The sequence below is a fragment of the Diabrotica virgifera genome, chromosome 9 (assembly GCF_917563875.1).
Source record: "Diabrotica virgifera virgifera chromosome 9, PGI_DIABVI_V3a".
Taxonomy (NCBI): Eukaryota; Metazoa; Arthropoda; class Insecta; order Coleoptera; family Chrysomelidae; genus Diabrotica; species Diabrotica virgifera.
The window spans coordinates 178,623,154-178,645,952 of record NC_065451.1 but is presented as its reverse complement, the minus strand read 5'-3'; the positions used below and the strand labels follow the sequence as shown (position 1 = coordinate 178,645,952).

General features: G+C 31.9%; 1 protein-coding gene across 1 annotated transcript in view; it reads left to right on the top strand.

Annotated features, from left to right (window-relative positions):
• Positions 1-22,799, top strand: part of LOC126892012 (uncharacterized) — a 74,141-nt gene that overhangs the window by 43,164 nt on the left and 8,178 nt on the right. Inside the window, exons 3-6 of the mRNA XM_050661421.1 lie at positions 3,366-3,844; positions 8,694-8,917; positions 14,694-15,073; positions 19,589-19,956. Coding sequence (XP_050517378.1) covers positions 3,366-3,844; positions 8,694-8,917; positions 14,694-15,073; positions 19,589-19,956 — 1,451 coding nt within the window. The remainder of the gene's footprint in view (positions 1-3,365; positions 3,845-8,693; positions 8,918-14,693; positions 15,074-19,588; positions 19,957-22,799) is intronic.

Sequence of the window (22,799 nt, the reverse complement as noted above, 5' to 3'; positions counted from 1 at the left end):
ATAGTAGAGCTTTGAAAGAAAAAAATTTATAACAAAAGTTACCTCAGGAAAAGCCTGGAAATTATTTTCATAATTGTGGGACCACCGCTAGAGGGCGTAATTGAATATCAAAAATTAAAAAATTTAAATTTTACAAAATTTTCCTAATGAAGGGGCACTGGAAATCCAATCGTCGTATTCTTCATAAAATTCTACGCATATTTGATTTGACAAGTTTAGGTCTACCTTTGGAAATAAGAGGTGGGGGTGAGTGGGAACCTTGTTATGAAAAACTGGCTGTGAGTCCGGTTCTGCTTAATCAAATTTTGAAAACTTGGTCTTGTTGAAGACAGATTTTTTCGTCAATGTAAAAGTTATGATTTCGAACCAACTTACTGAGTAATATGCCAGCTAGAAGGCGTTATTTAATTTTTTTCAGAAATCTAGTGTTCCTTGGAAAATATTAAATACAAACATGCATTTTTAATACCATATTACAAAATTAGACAAAATTAGCAACAGAATAGCGAAAACCGCATGTTAATACCTTTTTTCTATCTCGAGATATCTTACAAAACGTGTAAATTTAAAAACATAACTGTTACTGTCACCGGTAAACGAAATAATTCATTAAAAGTAGTGTGCTATGGAAACAACAAAGAAACATTTTCCAGCTGTCAACGTATATTAGCTCTTTTCAACGCTTCTCATTTGTTTCGAGCCTCGTTCATATCTCGTATATTAATATTATACACGGATTATACGGCATATGACAGAGGCTCGAAACAAATGAGAAGCGTTGAAAAGCCCTATTACAAAGAAATAAAAACAACTATTTAGTGATGACATAAACGTTCAAATTTTTGCCCATCATTTTCGTTGCAAACATTTACTCTTTCAAGAGTAGATTGAACAGCAGTCTCAATTTCTGCTCTCGATATGCTTTAAATGACGTTTAATATTCTCTGGATAATGTATTCTAGAGTAGTGTATGATGGGCAACAATTTGAATATTTAGGTCGTCACTAAGTAGTTCTTTTTGTTCTGTGTTATATTTAATTTTAATAGTATGGTTTCTCTTCATATTGTTGTTTTAATTAATTATATACGTTGACATCTGGAAAATGTTATTTTGTTTTTTCCATAGCACACTACTTTTCATTAACTTAGTTTACCGGTGATAGTAACAGTTATGTATAAAATTTACACGTTTCTCGAGATATCTTGAGATAGAAAAAAGGTATCGACATGCGGTTTTCGCTATTCTATTGCTAATTTAATCTAATTTTATAAAGTATGATTAAAAATGCATACTTGTATTTAATATTTTCCAAAGAAAACTAGATTTCTGAAAAAAAATAAATAACGCCTCCCAGCTGGCTTATTACTTATTAGGATGGTTCAAAATTATCACGCTTACATTGAAGAAAAAGATCTGTCTTCAACAATACCAGTTTTCAAAATTTGATTTAGCAGAACCGGACTTACAGCCATTTTTTCATAACAAGGTTCCCACTCACCCCCACCTCTTATTTGCAAAGGTAGAGTTAAACTTGTTAAATCAAACATACGCAGAATTTAATGAAGAATACAATAATCGGATTTCCAGTGCCCCTTCATTAGGAAAATTTTGTAAAATTTAGATTTTTTTATTTTTGATATTCAATTACGCCCTCTAGCGGTGGACCCACAATTATGAAAATAATTTCCAGGTTTTTCCTGAGGCAACTTTTGTTATAAAATTTTTATTTCAAAGCTCTACTATAAACGGTTCCAGAGATATGGCCGAGAGCCATTCTTATTGGGACACCCGGTACAAATGAAGTTTTTTACTTCTGTATGATTTTTTAATTATGGTATACAGCCAGCTACTGGGTATTTTCCCATTGATTTTTTTTACCATTATTTTACTTTTCTCGCGATGTTTATTTCCATTTTTAATTTCTCTATTTCTTCTGTCCATATGTTTATAATCTTTTGCATTTTTGTCACGGAATCTGCTATACGGACTATGTCATCCGCATACAATAAGGCTTCTATTTTTATTGGCTGTAATCTTTGGTATCCTATTGTTGTCTGTATTTGGTTCGTTCTTTCTCCAGTATTTCTAGTCAATTCATCCATGACTATTATGAATAGTAGCGGACTAAGACTGTCTCCTTGTTTGATACCTCTTTCCCAATTGAATTCTTCAGATCTTTCACCTGCTATCTGTACACGTCCTTTTGCTACTCTGTATATACTTTCAATTATTTTTATCAGTTTAATTGGTACTTTCATGTTCTGCAAGCATTTCCATATAACTTTTCTTTCTATAGAGTCGAATGCTGCCCTTAGACCTATGAATGCTAGAATGAGCTTTCCTCCCGAGTCAATACTTCTTTCTATTATATTTATATTGATGTAAATGTTATCGTTTGTCTGTTTTTCTGGTCTAAACGTGGCTTGTTCTTCTCCCAGTTCTTCTTCTACCTCTTGTCTTAGCCTCTTCTCTACTATTTTCTTGTATATTTTAAAACATACCGATGATAAACATATTGCTCTATAATTTTCGCAGTTGAAGTGTTCTCCCTTTTTGTATATTGGCGCTATAAGGTTACTTTGCCAGTCTTTTGGGATTTGCTGCTTTTCTCATGCCTCTTTGTATATTTTCAACAACCAGTTTATCCCTTCTTCTCCCATGTACTTGACCATTTCCGGGTCTATGTCATCATCCCCTCCAGCTTTACCTATTTTTACGTTTGATACTTCCTGTATTACTTCTTCTCTACTTATTTGCTCTAATTCTTTGTTCTCGTTATCTTGATATGTTTCATTTCTATCATCTATTGTTTCATTTCTAAATTTGTTTTCATAGTATTCTTTCCATACTTTAGCTCTCTGTTCTGGATTTGTTTGGATTTGGTTTGTTGTATCCCTTATGGCTGTTATTTCTTTATGTTTTCCTTTCTTCAAGACGAATATTTCATCTGTACACGATCTTCCAAAAAACCCTGTTGTTCATCTGTTTAAACTTCTTTAATTCCTTTGATTCAATAGTTGTTGTAAACTTATTTAACTTGTTTATACCTCTGAAGTTTTTTTAATTTTGTTAATTAACACTGATATGTGGGTTTTTCGTGTCGTTTGTTATAAATTAATTTAATCTATATTATAAATTAACTTCTAACCAATAACAAGCTGCAAAGACACGAAAAACCCACGAATGAGGCGTCTGAAACTGGCGTCGTTACTCATCTTGAATGCGAATGAACTATAGTATCTAGTTATTCTCCGATGTTCTGTATTGTAGTTTTAAATTCTTGTTTAATGTTATCTTTATCGTCAAAGTTATGTACATTATACATAATATAACCAATTATTATATTTATGCTTTATTCTTTTAGTTTCGAAAGAGCTTTCCGAGGCAAACAAAGAAAAATTAAGCGAATTTAAGTTGGAACTCGCTAGAAAACACGAAAAAAGAAGAGATATTATTCTGGAAAAACGCAAAGAAATGGATGAACTGCGGGCAGAAATAGAAAAGCTTAAAGCGGAAAATGAGGAATTAAAAGCTTCCAGAACTGAAAACCACGTAGAAAATTGTGATGAAGAAATCGAACAATTGCGTAAAGAGAACCATGATCTCAAAACTCTTCTTAGTGAAAAATCTTGTATTCTAGCCGAAAGTGAAAAGATTATAGAGAAAAATCGAGAATTACGGATCAGTATTGTTGAGCTACAAGGAGAATTACAAAGACTTAACACAGAAGTTTTGAATTTTGATAAGGAAAGAGAAGACTATAAGGTGCATGTGGTTGCTTTGAAAGATGTCATCTCTGTGTCCAAACATATGTTGCAAATTAGGGAATCTCAGCTGAAAGAAGTAAGTAATTTTGGTTTCCTACTTTTTGCTTGTCAAAAATACAATCTGACGATTTTAGAAAAAGTATAATAAACTTTTTATGATGAATAATAAAACGGAAAATCCCAATAGTTGGCTGAATGCCATAGTTTAAAAAAAACTTACAATGAAGTAAAAATCTTGGGAAATTTTTTATTACCAATTTTACGAAAAAAAGTTATTTTTTATAAAATGCTCTTTATGATCTAAAACCTAAGATGAAAGCATCAGATATCAAATTTTATTAATTGAATACGAGCTACCTACGTCAAAAAATATGAATTTCGCTCAAGAGTAAAGTACCTTTACAATATCGAAAATTGTTATTATGACACGTTGTTTGGAATTAAACAATATGTTTTAATATGCAGTGTTTTATAGTTATTTTTCTACAACGGTGTTAAAAATGCAATTTTTAGCACTCCATATGAGCGTTAAAAATGCTACTTTAAAGCACTAGTGCTTTAAAAATTTTAAGGCACTGCAGTTAAAAGTGAATTGTCAAATTGTGAAACGTCAAAATATTTATATTTCATTTATTAATATTAATATTAATAGTACAACTTGCGCAATTTGAAAAAGGTGGTTTAAAAGGTTTTTTAAAATTTAATTTAGCTGTATTATTGCATGTTTAACACGTTTGTAGAAAAAAACTAACGTATTGACAGTATAGGCAGTTTTGATGTAATGTCAAGAAAAATATAAAAATGGAATGTTAGTCAAGTTCAAGTAAAATTTTTTGTCCTGTATTTGAGAATGAATAAATTATAATTGTTGATGTATAAGACGTTTGTAGAAAAAAATATTGTATGATATACGTGTTAAAAAGTACATTTTTAAGGCACTCATGCGTGCCTTGAAATTGTAGTTTTAACACTTACATCATAAATAACTATTATAATATAAGTGTTAAAAGTACAATTTTAAGGCACGCATGTGAAAGTTTGCAGAATGAGCGAAGCGAATTCTGCAATTCACATGAGTGCCTTAAAAATGTACTTTTTAACACGTATATCATACAATATTTTTTCTACAAACGTCTTATATATCAAAAATTATAATTTATTAATTCTCAATTACAGGACAATATCTACAAAAGCTTTTATTTGAACTTGACTGACATTCCATTTTTATATTTTTCTTGACATTACATCAAAACTGCCTATACTGTCAATACGTAAATCATAACAACTATAGAATAACATCTTACTTTTATTGTTGTATATTCTAACAAATTTTAATAGTTTTTTTCTACAAACGTGTTAAAAATGTAATAATTCAGTTTAAATTAAATTTTAAAAAACCTTTTTAACCACGTTTTTCAAATTGCGTAAGTTGTACTATTAATATTAATGTTAATAAATGAAATATAAATATGTTGACGTTTCACAATTTGACAATTCACTTTTAACTGCAGTGCCTTAAAAATTTTAAAGCACTAGTGCTCTAAAGTAGCATTTTTAACGCTCCTATGGAGTGCTACAAATTGCATTTTTAACACGGTTGTAGAAAAAATTACTTTTAACCAAAATCATTTTCATTTATTACAAGTACCTATGATAACCTTCTTATGGTCAATTTTACGAAAAAAAATTCTTAATAAAAATCTCTGCATGCTCAAAACCTTAAGGTGATACAGTAGCGATCAACAGGTAGCCAAAACGCGTTCCAAGATTGCGGCTGTAATTTTGAATATGTTTTCGAGATATTTGGCACACGTATTCGTAATATAATAAAGAATGGCGGTACAGAGCCCAATTTTAAAAATTTATTAATATGTGGAAATTACTCTGTAATTAAATACAATATTAAAAAAACGAGCCTGTAACGCCATTAAGAAGAACAAAAAAATACACTTTCTTCAAATAAACTTTTTTATCCGATGCCTAGATTTTGTGTCATTTTGGAACTAGTAATGAAATAAAAAATTTTAGTAGTTCCAAAATGACACAAAATCTAGGCATCGGATAAAAAAGTTTATTTGAAGAAAATGTATTTTTTGTTCTTCTTAATGGCGGTACAGGCTCGTTTTTTAATATTGTACTTAATTACAGAGTAATTTTCACATATTAATAAATTTTTCAAATTGGGCTCTGTACCGCCATTCTTTATTAGATTACGAATACATGTGCCAAATATCTCGAAAAAATATTTAAAATTACAGCCGCAATCTTGGAACGCGTTTTCGCTACCTGTTGATCGCTACTGTTTCCTCTTAAAATGAAACCACCAAATATCAAATTTTTATTAATTTTATATGAAGTATCAAAAAATATGAATTACGCTCATGAGTGTAATTGCATATTGAAACATCGTTTTAAATCTGAACAACGTTTTCGTATTATGATAGCAATTTTTAGTACAGTTGAACCCCGATAAGTCGGCCTCCGAAAACCCGGAAGTCCGGCTAAACCGGACTGATTTTAATTGGACAAATCAAACATTTTTTCACTTTGACTCAGTTTTTTATCAAGAAATAAACAATACTGTATACAAATGTACGTAATTTATATGTACTGTGCATAGACATTTAATGTTTTTGCAATTATAATGTGTATTTGTTTATTATTTATATGTATTTTACTGATTTTTACCATATTCTCCGGCTAACCCGGATTTTCTATAACCTGGATCGGTTGCGGTCCCGATTAATCCGACTTATCGAGGTTCTACTGTACTGTGTAATAGTGAACTAGTGAAAAAGAAAGGTAGGTACTTAAAGTAAAGTACCGTACTTTACTCTTGAACGAAATTCATATTTTTTGACATAACTCATAAAATTTTCATATTTGATTGTTTTATCTTAGGTAATAGACGATGTAGAACTTTTTTTGGAAAATAACTTTTTTTTCGTAAAATTTATTAAAAAAAGGAGTTTCCCATATTTATGGTTCCGCAGTTACGCAGACATACTGTGTAATGATATAAACTTGCGTGCATAGAAATGGACCCACTTAAAAATTTGGTAATTTTTTATGTCTTGAATTTCCTAAACCTGTTGTCCGATTTAAGTGATTTTTTTAATATGTTATAGCCTTATTCTTTAACAATATCGCTGTAATAATATTGTTGCTAAACAGGTAAGTTTTCATTGTATACCGTATACCGGATGTACGAATCAAACTGTGTTTTTTCCTCTCAAAGTTCGCATCACCCTGCGGAACATTCTAACATTTGTAAAATACTGATTTTTTGTTCGTTTATGTTGGATAATAAAAAAGTTAGGTACTTTAACAACTAGCCATGTTCTTCATCAGTACAGGGTGTTTCTAAATAAGTGCGACAAACTTATAAGGGGTAAGCATGAAAAAATAATGACCGCTTGCTTTATAAACATACGTCCGCAAATATTTCGTTTCCGAGATACGAGATGTTGAATTTTTTCTTACAAACTGACGATTTATTTATTGCTCTAAAACCAGTTGAGATATGCAAGTGAAATTTGGTAGGTTTTAAGAGATAGTTATTTCGGATTTTTTGACATACAATTAAGAATTGTATATTCACCATTGTCTTGCATACGGGTAATATGATCTGTCACATTACCCGTATGCGAGCCAATGGTGAATATTTAATTCTTAGTTGTATGTCAAAAAATGTGCAATAACTACGTTTTAAAACCCAGCAAATTGCATTTGCATATCTCAACCGGTTTTAAAGCATATTTCTTTCTAATATCTACATTTTACAATTTATTAATATTCCATTTTGTCTATTAAGAGCCTACATCAGCTCGTCATCAAGACGGAAAACGCGATCCAAGATTGCAGCTTTAATTTTGAATATTTTGTCGAGTTATTTGGTACACATATACGTAATATTATTATACGGTGGGTGATCATAATATTAGAGCCACCTAGTAAAATTCAATGTTTTAGAGGAAGGGCATATAATTGAGCTGTATCATGTATTAATGCATTTGTTTCCAATTCGCTGTCTTGTTACACTTTATGAAAGTGCAATAAATAGTCTGACAATAGTGGCAACACGCATGTGTGTTAATGCGTGACTCATTGTTTGTCAGTGCTGCCCAGCCTAGCTTGCAACTCGTGTCCCTATTATTTTGTATTCTTGGTGTTTGGAGTTATAATAAACTTTGTGAGTTTCCATTGCTCTCTAGTGATATTCTGACAGTCCTATACTATATTTTGTGAATTTAGTAAAAATTGCGCGTTCGTTACACTAGTGGTACCAGAACATCATGGGAAATCCAAAGACATCTCACCAAGGAAAATAGCAGAAATAAAAACTTTAATATTCAATACTAATTACTCCAACAGAAACATAGCATCCATTTCTAAAGTTTCAAAGGCAACGTGGACCGTATAAAGAAAAACTTACATACCATGATTAAACAAAAGTAAAATTTTCTGAGGTGCGCTAACAATATGATCACCCACTGTAATAAAGAATTGCGGTACAGCTAAAACATTACAAAAACGAACCTGTACCGCCATTAAGAAGAACAAAAGATACACTTTCTTCAAATAAACTTTTTTATCCTATGCCTAGATTTTGTGTCACATTGGAACTATTAAAATCGACTAATTATATAACAAGAAATTGAACTTAACTGACTGATTTGGCAACATCGAGAAATAGTTACCGTCACCAGAATATATATGTATTTTGTATCACAATATTGTGCCTTCGACTTTGATAGTGTCACGTACTGCTGACGCATTGTTGCCAAAGGATCGCAGAACTTTCAACAAACTGTGTGACTACTATCTCTCGAATTAATATTGATGACGTGCTGATGTAACTTCTTAATGAATGTACTTTACTTTCTAATTAAAATACATAATTTAGCTTGTAATTTTATTTTTAGCTTAAAGAAAAAGTAGAAAGTATTGAGCAAAACCTCGCGTCTAGAGAAGCAACAATCCTCTCTCAGGATTTGAGGGCAGAATATGAAAGACAGATTGCCAATATGAGAAATCTAAGGCTGCTGTATGAAGAAAGACAGAGGCTAGAAAAAAGAGAAAAGGAAGAATTGACATCTCAGCTAGCAGATGCTACAAAAGATCTTGAACAAGAACAAAAGAAAAATACGTAAGTATTGCGTATACTTATAAGTAGATATAAGTATATAATAAGGATATAATAAGCCGGTAAAATACTCCGTTTTTTTTGAAAAGTTTTTTCAAATTTATTTCCACTATTCAAAAAACGAACAATTTTCAAATCGATGTTCTACCGACTGAAATCAAGAGTGCCTTTTAGTAGTAGAATACCGCACCATTTAATAATCCTGTGTCAAAAATGCTTAAAAGTTAAAGACAAAAAAAATTTTTGAAAAAAGTTATGCGATAAAATAACCGTGGCCCTACTGAAAAGGGACGCCTATGACCGGTACTATAAATTCGCAATTTTATGGATTCGATTTATCTCTGGAAGATAAATAAGCATACCAGTTTTAGTTTTTTTTATAGAAGCGTTCTGGAGGTATTTAAAAAAAAAAACTAATTATAAGACGCCATCTTCAAATAGCTCTAGCTCCCTTAGGAAGCATTTTCGGACTCTGTGAATTGGGTTAAATTGTCTTAAAATTATCTGAGGAATCTCCGGTCTTCGTTTGTCAGGAAGGTTTCTGGACCCCCTGTATCAAACACCAAAATACCAAAATAACACCAAACATTCCATGTATGTTCCTAGAATGTACACACAGGACATTGGAAACATTCCTGGAATGTCCTCAAAAGTACAAGAACGTTCCCTAAATATCCCAGGAAAGCATTTTAAACATTCCTTGTTGGAACATGTCTTGTTGGAACATTCCATGAATGTCTACGAATGTTCTTTGGACATTCACAGTATATTTCTTAGACATTCCCCGGATATAGTCGCTGATGTGATTTTTCATGAGTTTTGTAAGCGAGTCTAAAAATTTTTTTACAGTCACCTCCTGTTTTCATATGATATTTTTTGACATTTTTTGTAGTAAATTCAACCATCTATTTACTACAAAACATGTCAAAATTTACATGTGAAAACAAGAGATGACCCTAACAATGGTTTTTCGTCTCCTACAAAATTCATGAAAAAGCAGATAGGAGGTATTGGCACATCACCGACGATATACCAGAAGTATATGTGGCCATACCAAATAATACAGCCTTGATAAAAATATAAACATTTTTATTGCACAAAATCTTGTCATATATTTTTTCCATAATCTTCACTACGATGATGATTCATTGTATTGAATTGTACATTACAATTACAATCTGGTCATTACTGACCAATGAGCAATTTTAATTTAACATAACTTCTACTGTTCCTTAAAATAAAGAGCTTACCCCATAGCGTCTCTTATCTAATCTAACAAGATCGTGCACTATTTTAACATACACCGGCACACAAGCACTATGCTCTGCTTTTCACTATCACCTATCACTTAAACTAGTTCAAAAGGCTTTGTCCTCTTCAATCTTCTAGTTTGTCCAGTAGTATCGAGGAGCTGGATTTTTTCAATATTCTCGTACTTATGAAGTTGTTGCTCGTGACTTCCTGCCATCTTCTTGATGATTTTATCCAGGTGTCCAGATAAACATTTACATAATTATTTATACAAGGTGTCCAAAACTTTTTTTTAATTTAAATTATTTGACAAAAAAGAAGAATGTATGTAATTTATTTAATTCAAAATACATTTTACTACTGTCAGAAATCAGACAAAAATATTTATATCAAAAATAAACATTCATTTTCGCTTAAATTAAATGTTCAAACTTCCAATTTTCAGATGGCTGGCGGGAGCTGGCTTGAACATTGAATTTAATCGAAAAGCAGAACACATTTAATCGAAACAGAAGACAGGTTTCGAGTTCTCTGAAAAGACCATTTTTATTTAGATATTTTATTGTAGGTCAGATAGATAAACTCCCCTGGTACCACAATTTTGCATACCAAGACAGAAGACATATAACCACCATTATTAGAATGAGGACAGGTCATTGTGCTACTCCAGTTCACCTATTCAGGATAGGAGTAAAAGACAACCCATATTGTGACTGTGGCCGGGTTGGGTCCTTGAATCATCTGATTTTTGAGTGCCCTATAAATATGTCACCCAATTTTGACCTATATAAAGAATTAGCTAAAACAAATATCCCTACCCCCATTGAAATTTGCCTACTTATGTCCAACCTTAATCCACGTAGGATTAACTTGATCCTTAAATTCCTTAACTTAGCTAAACTTAACTTATAAATTAATCAATTCCCAACTTTGAATTAAAAAAATTAAGAAGATAAAGATATAAAAAGATATTAGACCTCCAAACGATAATAGTTGTAACCCTTATGTTATATATAATATTGCCTTTCCTGTAGGGACTGTCTGGCCTATAAGAAGATGTTTCTACTTATATTTAAAAAAAAAATTGAGGCTTTAGCATATATATTTGGAAATACAGTCGAAACCGCTTATTAGAATCCCTGTTATAGGAATATCCCGGTTTATGGAATATAAATTCGAGTTCCCGAAACGTTTCCATTTACTCCTTAATAAATTTATCCTTTTATTGGAATAGGTTCTAATTAGATAATACCGCTTATTAGCATATTTTGCAGGTCAACGACTATTTTTTTTTTACAATTTTACTAAAAATTTAAATTATGTTTGGTTATTATGGTCAGTCGTCAAGGATTATGCATTAGATATTATTAGGGTAATAAATATTTATTACTTTGTTACGAGTACCAATTCGATTTTTAGCCGACAAATGCATGGGTCATAAAGTAATTTTTATTTGTCTACACAAAGGCACTGTTGCCTGCTATAAAATTGTTAGAAGCAGTTTATTTAGAATTCACCCAGAGAGGCTTATGGCTTTGTTAAATTCAATTCATCCATTTCTTGCCGCCAATAAAAGTTCCATTCAACCAATGGATTAAGGATGACCGCACGGATTAACAACAAAAAGCTATAATTACCGATAATTTCTTAAGAAAAAATAAGTAATTTTGTTATATGCATTTTAATAAGAAAATATTTACATATCTACATATTGCATACATTTTATATTAATTACCTACTGCTACTGTATTCATTCACATATATAATATAATGTAATTTGGTATTTAACACATACATAGATAAGTATTAGTTACACTACTGTATTATTGACGTAAAAAGACCTAAAACCATTTACATATACTGATTATGTAGGTGTACATATATGATATACATATTGGCATAGTATGTAAAACTACACATTGGCATAGTATGTAAATAATATTATTACGTATATTCGGTACACTTATTTCGACTAGCCACCAATGATCGGTTATTAGAATATCCCGGTTATAAGAATATTTTTGCCTGGTACAAAGGCTATTCCAATAAGCGGGTTCGACTGTATTCGATTGCCCAGAGCAAGACAAGAGTATTTCCCTGGTGTAAGCTGGGCGAATTATCCCGAGGGATATAACCCAATAAAGGAAGAAGAAGAAGAAGAACCATTTTTATTTAATGTGGTTAAGATAAACATCTGAGTAGAGGATAATTACCATTTCCGAAAAAAATTATAAAAAAATGCTATTATTCCGCGGCTATTTTGTCGGAGCTATTTTGTGTGCGGTATATTATGTCGGGGCTATTTTGTCGGGGCTTTTTCGACGGGGCTATTTTGATGGGGTAACATTTTTAGGTTATCATGAAATGTGAAAATGTGATGACCACGCGGCACGCGACCCTACTTACATAGAACACGCGCGGCAAATTTGAAAATGAACTCAAATTGAATAGTAAATGGCCTCACTTAAAATATAGGACATTGGTAGTATGTTCATAGAATGTCTTATGGTAACATTCCACCAATAATTTAATCAGATGTTCACCGAATGTTCCTTGCATGTCCAGGACATTCAAACATTAATAGAACTTTGATAGTACATTCCTGGATGTTTTGAATTGTGAGGGATATAGCGCAACTCGTCTATTTCGCGCTCTTTTGAATTATTGTTTTCACCCAATTTTGAAAAAATGCGAAAACGTTGAATTATCCACGTCCGTCTGTCTGTCCGTCCCAGTGGCGTAGCTAGCCCCACAGGGGCCCCATATCAAAGTTTGTCGCGGGACCCTTTTCCACGACTGATATGGAATGGTGCTAAAATATGTTCAACAAAAGAAGCAAAAACGCTTGTATAGAATAGAATGGGAATATGCTTTATTGTCACAGAAAATTTTACAATTTTATGGACAAAGCTTAAAAAGAGTCGGAAAAAACAATAACAAATACAGTTTACTGAAATTATATAAATCGTCAACATTATTACAAAATAAATGATAATGAAATAAAACAAAACAATATATTGCAAAATTTAAATAAATTGCAAATTACATAATACAACCTTAGGAACTATGTAACAAGTTCTGCATGTAACATGCAAATATAGATGATAATAATATTAAACCTAATAAACTTTACGAAAAATAGATTTGAATTGTTGAGACTCATTGTTTGAAAACAGATTCAGTTTTTTCAAACCAAAGATGAATGTAACAGAAGCTCTGTTCTTATGGTATAACTGCAAGCGAACGGCAAGTAGATATATACCTAAATACAATTTATAGATAAAGAACAGATTACACGAAAATATGCCCAAACAATACACACTATTACAAATATTCAAAGGTAAAGCGATTACAAAAATTTCAATTTGGCATTGTACATTATACAATGTCTCACACGCAGCCAACTGTGAATGAACAATGAAAGGTAGCTTGAAAACAAAAAAAAAAGCTCTGTTGTTATGGAATAACGGCGAGCGGCAGAGAACATAAAATAGATAAATATAATTTATAGATAGATAAAGAATCCATTACACGAAAATTTCGATAACCAAACAATATACACTGTGTTAATAGTGAAATAATTGTTGAATTTTTTAAATGGAATTTTATATCGACATGCCACGCTGGGGCCCCTGAATGTCGGGGGCCCCGTATAATTGATATGGCTGATACGGCGGTAGCTACGCCTCTGGTCCGTCCGTAAACTCAACCCCTCCGTCAATATACCATATAGAATGATGAATGAATTGCCGAATGAAAGCTTATAATCCAAGGATAGTACTAAAGGTGGGAAATGTGAGCTAGGACTTCCGGTTTTAGAAATGCGACCGGAAGTACTGTTTTTAAGTCACTGGAATAGTACAAGCGATATATTATTCGACGCGCCTTGTCCGCCCTCTATCCGTCAGCGAATATAACTCCTCCGTTATTAATACAGATAGAATGACAAATAATGAGGTGTCGAATGAAAGTTTATAACCCAAGGATGGAATTAAAGATGAGAAATTTGACATCGGTCTCCCGGTTTTAGAGTTGCAACTGGAATTATTGATTTAAAGGGACCGAAATAGTATAAGCGGTATATTATTCGACGTGCCTCAGCAACATAAGAACGAATGTATACTTTTGGTGTTTATCTATAATTTCCGGTTAAAAAGTTCTAACCGGAAGTGCCATATTATAGTCGCAGAAATAGTACATGTAACATATCAATAGAAGAGTATTAAAACGTCGAGCTTGACTCTTTAGTCCCGCTTTTGAAATAATTTCCGTTTAAACAATTATGACCGAAAGTTTAGTAATAATGACTCAAAATTAGTGAAATCGTATACCAATCGACGCAAAGTTACACGAAGAGTTCAAATATCGTCTTCCGGTTCTACGTTCGATCACTTTAAGTGAAAACCTAGGACTTACGAAGTCCAATTACTTGTATCTACTTAATTTTGCGTAGTGCTGTTGTTACCATCCTTATTATCTGGATCTTGGTATTATATTTTATTTTAAACAATTCTTTTGTTATTTTTAGAGAACTTGAATCAAGAATATCGGAATTGCAAGATGATAATTCCAAAAAATACGATGAAATAAAAAATTTAGAATCAAGCTTTGGCCTATCTAAAGCGGAATGCCGCCAATACCAGGCAGAACTGGCAGTCATCAACCAGCTCTTCTCAGAAACTTTGCTAAAATACAATGCTACTCAAGACCTAGACTTAGATAGACTACAGAAACACCTAGAGGAAAACCATGGACTTCTGAAGGATATCGTGGTCAATGAAGTATCGTCTGAGGTGTCTTCTGCACTGCCAAAAGTTTTACTTGAGTTAATAAACCAACTTCAAGAAGCTGAAGAGGTCCAGGAAGAATCTTCTACTGAGCATCAACTATCATCTGATGATGAGCCAGGTAACTATATTAAATAGATTAACTTAATATAAACACATTGCTGGATCAAAAACCCGTACACTTAATTGTTGTCATTGCAGAAAACAGAAAAGCAGTAATTTATTAAGAGGAAACGTTACCCAATGATTTCCCAATAAAGACAAAAAACCTTTCTGACTTCTATTTTCGTTCTTATTTTCTTCCATGATTTTCTATATCTATTCCCTGTAACATCAAATCTGGTTTTACCTCTTCAGACCACTTCTTTGTTGCCCATCTTCCCTTTATCGCCTTCCTGTTCAACAAATACTTTCTTTGTATCTCTGCTTGCAGGCATTGAATAAAGATGCCCCAGCCATCTTGCTTTTTAAGATCCTTTATTCCACCTTTTTTGTTGTGTAATTTTTCTGTATTCTGAAGCTATTTATTTGTGGCATTTTATAGTAGTTAATTTTTCTTTCTGCCATTTCATTGTCTGAAAATTGTTTCCATTATTTTGATTGTATTTAATACTTCCATTTCTTTATTCATCTTTCCCAGAACCTCTTTGTTTGTGGCGTGTTCTGTCCATAATATTTTCAGAATTCTTCTATTGGGACCGTGCAAGTTCGGCATAGCGACACCTATTTCTACGCTCTGCAACTTTATTTGCACTTTTAATTAATAGGCCAATTATGTTAGTCCTGGTTACTGGATATTTGTCAAGGCCATAGTCCAAAAAAGAATAAGAAGAATAAGAAGAAAAATAAAGATTCAGGTTATGTTATTAAAACGTAAACAATTGTATGTAGTAAATTATGTCAAAATATTAGAATACGCAGATGATATCATAATTTACAAAGACGAATGCGAAATCCCCTTCGGAAGCAATATGGTAGAGAAAGCGTATAGTGAATTAAAAAGCTGGTGCAATTACATAGGTCTAAATATTTCTAGTCAAAAGACAATGCTAGTTATTTTCTCCAGAAAACGGCAGATACCGAATTCAGTAACAATCAAAGATATTACTTTTCAAGTTCAACCATCGATTAAACATCTTGGAATTATTTTAGATAGGAAGTTGCTATGGAAAGAACATATAGAACACATAGTAACAAAAACAGAAAAGGGCGTAAACGTATTAAGAGCAGTAAATGGTTGTAACTGGGGAGCAGACCCTAACATTGCTCTTCTGTTATATAAATCATACATTAAGATCCATATTAGACTACGGTTCTATATTCTATTCACAAGCTGCGAAATGCCACCTTCACAAACTCGACTGTATAGTAACTAAAAGTTTAAAAAAATGCATTGGAGCCATGATGAGTACACCAAATTCTAATTTAATGATTGAATGCTGCGAACCACCTCTGGAGTTAAGAAGAAAATACTTAACCGAAAAATTTCTATGGAAAATTGTTTCTAGAAACAGTAATTTAATAAAAAAATACATCAACTTTTTATATCAGATCTTACCAGTACATACTGGAAAAGTAAAAAATCTTTATTAATAGTAGAAGCTTACAACCAATATTTGAGTATTAAAGAATTAGTACATACTACCGATATATTACCATATTTTGAACTAAATTCAAAAGATATTATTAACATTGAACCAATTTTCTTTAGGGATTATTCTCAATTTCCTCAACTCATTCGAAACCAATTATTTGTATCAGATGTTAATGATCAAGTACTTAACAGTTATCAGTTATATACTGATGCCTCAGAAAAAGATAATAGAGTAGCGTGTGCAGTTTGGGATCCAAATATCGAATATAAAGTAACAAAAAGATTAAATGAACATTTCTCAATATACTCCGCAGAATTGACAGCTATTTTTGAGGCATTATTATATATAGAAACTAACTGCCATCAAGAAAATTTCATTATTTTTTCTGACAGCAGAAGCGCCCTAGAAAAATTAAATAAACTCCACAATAAAACCAATTTAAATTATATTGAACTAAATATAGCCAAAAAAACTATGGAATTAACGAACAGTGGAAAAAGCATAAAACTAGCATGGATTAAAGCGCACTGCGGTTTGAAACATAATGAAATAGTCGACAACTTAGCAAAAGGGGCCCTAAATGTAAATTACATTAGTAATTATAAATGTACCTCATCAGATTTAAATATATTTTAAAAAAACCAAGTGAAGCAGGAATGGGAAAGTTGGTATAGTGAAAGTCACAAGGGAAAATTTTATAAAAACTTACAAAGTTATATTCCTTCTTCTACTTGGTTCAAAGAGGGCATTTTCGAAAAAGCATTCGTCAAAACGATTTGTAGATTAAGATTTAATCACACTTTGGTTCCATCACATCTTTTTAAAATTAAACTAAGGCAAGATCCCTTATGTGATTGCGGTGAAATAGGAACAACGGAACATATGATCTTAAATTGTAACACCATACAGGATAAGGTACAACATTTAAATTATGAATTGAATAAATTCAAATGTATTAAAAATCCATACAATCTTGCCCAATTACTTATATCTAAAGATATAAAAGTATATAAAACACTGTATAAACACATTTGTAATATAGGTTTAAAATTGTAAATTATATGTATATATTTGGGGAAAAAAAATAATAAAAAAATAGAATAAAAAAAAGAAAAAAAAATAGGAAAAAAAATAATAAAAAATAATAAAAAAATAGAAAAATAAAAAAAATAAAAAAATTAAAAAAAAAAAATTGAAAAAAAAGGATAAAAAAATAGAATTAAAAAAAAATTTAATTATATCAATAGGTAGAAGTTTTCCATCCGCAAGGTTGAATTGTGGATACTTTTGGCGCCAATTGATTAAGAAAAAATATATACATAAGAAAAAATATAATATATAAAACCAAACACTTTTGTTAACCACAATAAAAAAAAATGAAAAAGAGATTATAAAGTGCAGCAATTCATGAGCTCAAAATATAAAAATCGGTTAGGCGAATGGATCCAGTAATCCGCAGTCATTTTTTTTTCAACCACACACACACACAATTGTATGTAGTAAATAAAATTAGTTATTAAAATGCAGTACTACAAGCAAAATACAATTAATTAAATTTACCTTTATATAATAATTGCATATCATATCAATACTGTGGAGCAATATATAATTTTTCTTCTTCAATGACAGTAGGTATCAAATATACGTCAATTTGGCAATTTCAATTGACAATATGAATTATTTAAGAAAGTTGAAATATTTCTCCGCTATTCTCGCACGATCGTTTCTCGTATCCCCTCTAAGTACTTGCACACCGCGAATACACCCACAATTCGAATAATTCCAGTTTTTTCATTGATGCTGCATTCAAGGTCCAAGCTTCCATTCCGTAAAACAAGGTTAAGAAAATGTAGCAACTAGCCAACCTTACTCTTAGCTCTAACTTCAGATATTTTGTGCAAAGCAATTTTCTCATTTTGTTAAAATTAGCTCTAGCCTTTTCTATTCTAATTTTAATTTCCTGAAAGTAATCATTTGGAGTTGATCATTGTTCTAAGATATACATATTGGTCTATTCGTTTGACATTGGTTCCGTTTATGACGAGATTCTCGTTATTTCTTTGCGTTTTAGATATTCTCATAAATGTTGCCTTTTTGATGTTCATTATTGGACCGTATTTTTGGCTATACACCGCTATTCTTTTCACCAGTCTCTGAAGATCTTCAATATTTTCGACTAAGATGACAGTATCATCAGCATATCTAATATATTGTAGCGTGATTACGGTTAATAATACTCTCGGTTCGTTAATACGAATTTATTTATACAAGTTACAGACGAATTTATATTATACACTAACTAACTCTATTTACAAAATCCGTCCCAATTTATAGCCCAGCCGTTATTCTGGAACCATCTACGGTCATCTTAGTTATTGTCCAGACATTCGGGGAATTTCTCGTCTTCCGTCCCGCTACATCGCGTCTTATCTAGAAAGATCCACGTGGAATGTGTATGTGGAGATGAGATCTGTTATACGAAGGTCGGTCATTAATTATTTTGTTACAATATGTTGTTAATGGGAACTTCATTTACCTTTATCCCAGCTGTTTCACCCTCAAGAGTTTAGGATCTGTTCCGAGTAGGCATTAAACAGAACTGGCGACAATACACATCTCTGTCTTGCCCACGTCTAATTTCAATCTCCTCTGACAGCTGTTCGTTAACACGTAGTTTTGCTCGCTGCTTATAGTATAAATTAGATATGATCCTGAGGCCATTGTAGTCTATCTTCTTTGATTTCAAGACATTTAATTGTTCATGTCGTACTTTATCGAAAGCATTATTATAGTCAATAAAACATACATATATGTCTTTATTGACGTCTAGGCACCTTTGTATTAGGATATTAAGTGAGAAAAGAGCTTCACGCGTTCCTAGGCCTTTGCGGAACCCAAATTGTGTATCATTAATGTCTTTGTCCAGTTTATGATATATTTGGTTATGGATGACCCTCAGTAGCCATACGATATTATTATTATTATTTTCAGTAATTTAAACCAGATAGATTTTTAATATAAATGCATTATATATGTTTTAGAATGTTCCAACCAAAATAACCTTCACCAAATGAACAGCGCCGAAGAGATAGTAGAAAATCTCCCGAAGGTATGGAAAGTCCTTATAGAGCTACTGAGTCACCAAACAGGTCCTACAAATGTCCTCACAGACGAAACCAGTGACGAAGATCCTTGTTATAAAAAAGTCGACACTCCGAAGGGACCGAGCCTCGTCCTAAGTGTAAGCCAGACGTTTATTCGACTTAAGGATCTAATACTGGAGAAGAAGTCATTGGAAAAGGAGACTGCGCACTTGAAACATTTAAACGGTCATTTGGAGAACCGGTTACAAGACCAGGAAAAGAGGCTGGAATTGGTGCAGACTGAGCTGTCAAAAACATGGCTAGTGGTAAGTAGCATATTTTAAATACCTTTTGCTTAGAATCTTAAGTGTCGAACTGTTTTGCCTGATCCTGGAGGCACATGGCTTCTATTTACTTCACTATTTTTTTCACTTTTCACTAATTTCTGTTTTTCGTTTTTTTTTTCGTCTTACATCAGTTTTAACCTTGTCTACCCAAGTAGCACAATAAAAACATTTTAGTTTTATTTAAGGTTTATAAAGGTTTTATTGTGGTAAATAAGAAGATAATGGTTTTAAAGTTACCTTGTAGATATACTGCCAGAACTTTAAAACTGTTAAGCATTTGTCACTAGTTTTAAAGTATCTAATAAGAGTATCAAATAAGACTAATTAATCTCAATGGATAATGTGTCTTATTGTAGTTTTAAAATGATTTATTCTCAGTTCACTTTAAAACTAATCAGTTTTATGAAAAACTTCCGGACTGTTTGGTTTTATTAGATTCTAGTTTGTTACCTTATAGTTTTATTGCAGTTTTTTTAAAGATTCTCCTAATGTGACTAATAAAACCTATTATTAAAACTACTTGATCTCAAGACTAATAAGTCAGTAAAACATATGCCTTAAAACCATTTTTTTATTTCTTTAAAGTTGCTTTCTTAAAAGCAATTAATAGGCTATATTAAAACCAAACGCTCTTAACTGAATCAATTTGGTTATCGTCAAGACTAAACTATGCTTCTTGTTAGAAACAATAAAACTAAACTCACCCCCCCCCCCTTCTTTCATGTCCAAAATGCTTGGTCATTTGGTTTAGAGCGAAACAGTGGTGTAGTGTGTTGTAAAAAATGGAAGTACATTTAGTATGGACGAAATAAGTCGCAAGTACTTAAAATATAAACGAACTGGTCATTTAAAGGAAAAATACAACACACACAGCACTACGACGCCTCGATTTTAGGTTAGATTCACATTAAAACCGAGTGGCATTATTGACAGCAGCATTAAAACTAAACGGTATTAATTCCAAGGCAACCTTGCTTTTATGTAGGATATATGCTCTTGGAAAGGTATAAAATAAAACCATTTGATCTTAACAATTCCCTGTCGATAGACCAAATAGTTTTATTTGGATTTCGGCCATATTGCTCTCTGGAGATGTGAAAACCATAATAGATTACAATGTAAGGCTTACATAAAAATTATAAATAAGCGACTTAGAGACACAAATTCGATTTATTTCAACATTAAAACATTAAAATTGTAGATAAAACTATTTTTCTTTCAAATTAATATTTTTCGGATTTAAATTTTTTTATTATTTTTATTTTTTAATCACCAAAAATCAGAAATTTTAAGTCGCGTGAGTTATTTAGACCTATTTTTGTTAACATTATCAATAAAGTTGGGTGCGCAAGTGTTTTTCTACCTTGACAGTCCGAAATAACCAAGTACTTTTTATTATTTTATGGTTACAAATACGTATCTACCTATCATATCACATGTAAAAATTTGTTGGCTTATATGGAGTATATGGGTTTAAAGAATCATTTAATATGGTAAATTGTCTTTAAAAGTCTCCACTTAAAAAACTTTTTTAAGTTTGCTATAAAACTGCCTGCACTTAAAGTGTCTTTTAACATGGTTTTAAAAGCACCTTCACAGCAGCTTTAAAACTAGTTGCTTAAGAAAACAAAGTTTTACGAAGGTTTTTATTTTTGGTTTTATTGACCTCTTTTAGAGTGGGCCCTTTTATGCTGAAAGCGGTTTTATTGCAACCTTAAGGTTTACTTAAAAACCAGATGGTTTTACTTTTAGTTTTATTCTATAATTTTAAAGCATCCTTAAAAGACTTAATAGACCCGTTCGGTCCTACTTGGGTAACCACTTCTTTTTTATCTCTCTTCTGCACTTTCCGCCCGCTCTTCGTGTGAATACAATTTTTTTTTATTTCTCTTTGTTAGCATCCTATAACTTTGTAATCCACTTTGTAATCCAACGCAACATGCTCTTTGTACTTTTATTTTTTATGCTATGCTTGGTTGATTGTAGAGCTCCATTGCTTCCTTATTTGTTCTTATTTTCCATACTCTGTCATTGTCCTTTGTTCCTCCATATATCTGGCGTAATATCTTTCTTTTCCATCGTTCCACTTTTTGTGTATTTTTCTGACTTAACACCCAAGTTTCGCTACCATACATAACCAAGTTTGCACAATCGTCTTGTAAATCTTGAATCTTGATTTTTTTCTTTCTGGATATTAACTTTTCTTTCGAAATCCTTTTTTTTCTATTTCAGCATCTTCTTCGGCTCTACTTGAAATCGTCACTCTGAGGCATTCGAATTGATCCACTTTTTTAAAACAATATTCTCTATACTTCGCTAATTCTGAGATTATTTTCGAGCAAGATTTTTTTCCTTTTATTTAAAAATATTTTGTTTTATTTTCGTTTATGCATCGTCCAAACTTTTTTAATATTCGAAAGTCAAATAAGTCAGGAAATAAAATTCTTCTTCTTCTTCTTCTTCTTCCTCTTTATAAGCAATTCTGCTTGTGCATTGGCGGATTAATACCTCTATGGAAGGTTGTCACTCCATTTTTGCGCCGTCGGCCGATACTTCTTCTGCCGATTGGTGATTTATCTCGTGCTATTTTCACCACACGTGTCTCCCCCATTCTGGTTATGTGGTTGTTCCATTCTTTTTTTTTTTTTTTCTATTTAGTGTCCATTCGTTTATACACTGTACGTTACATTGCCTTCTAATATCTTCGCTCCTCTTTCGATCTCTCAGTGTATTTCCTGTAATTCTTCTCAGTACTCTTATCTCTGCCGTTTCCAGTAGTCTTTGTGTTGTGGCTGTATCGGGTCTTGTTTCTGATGCATATG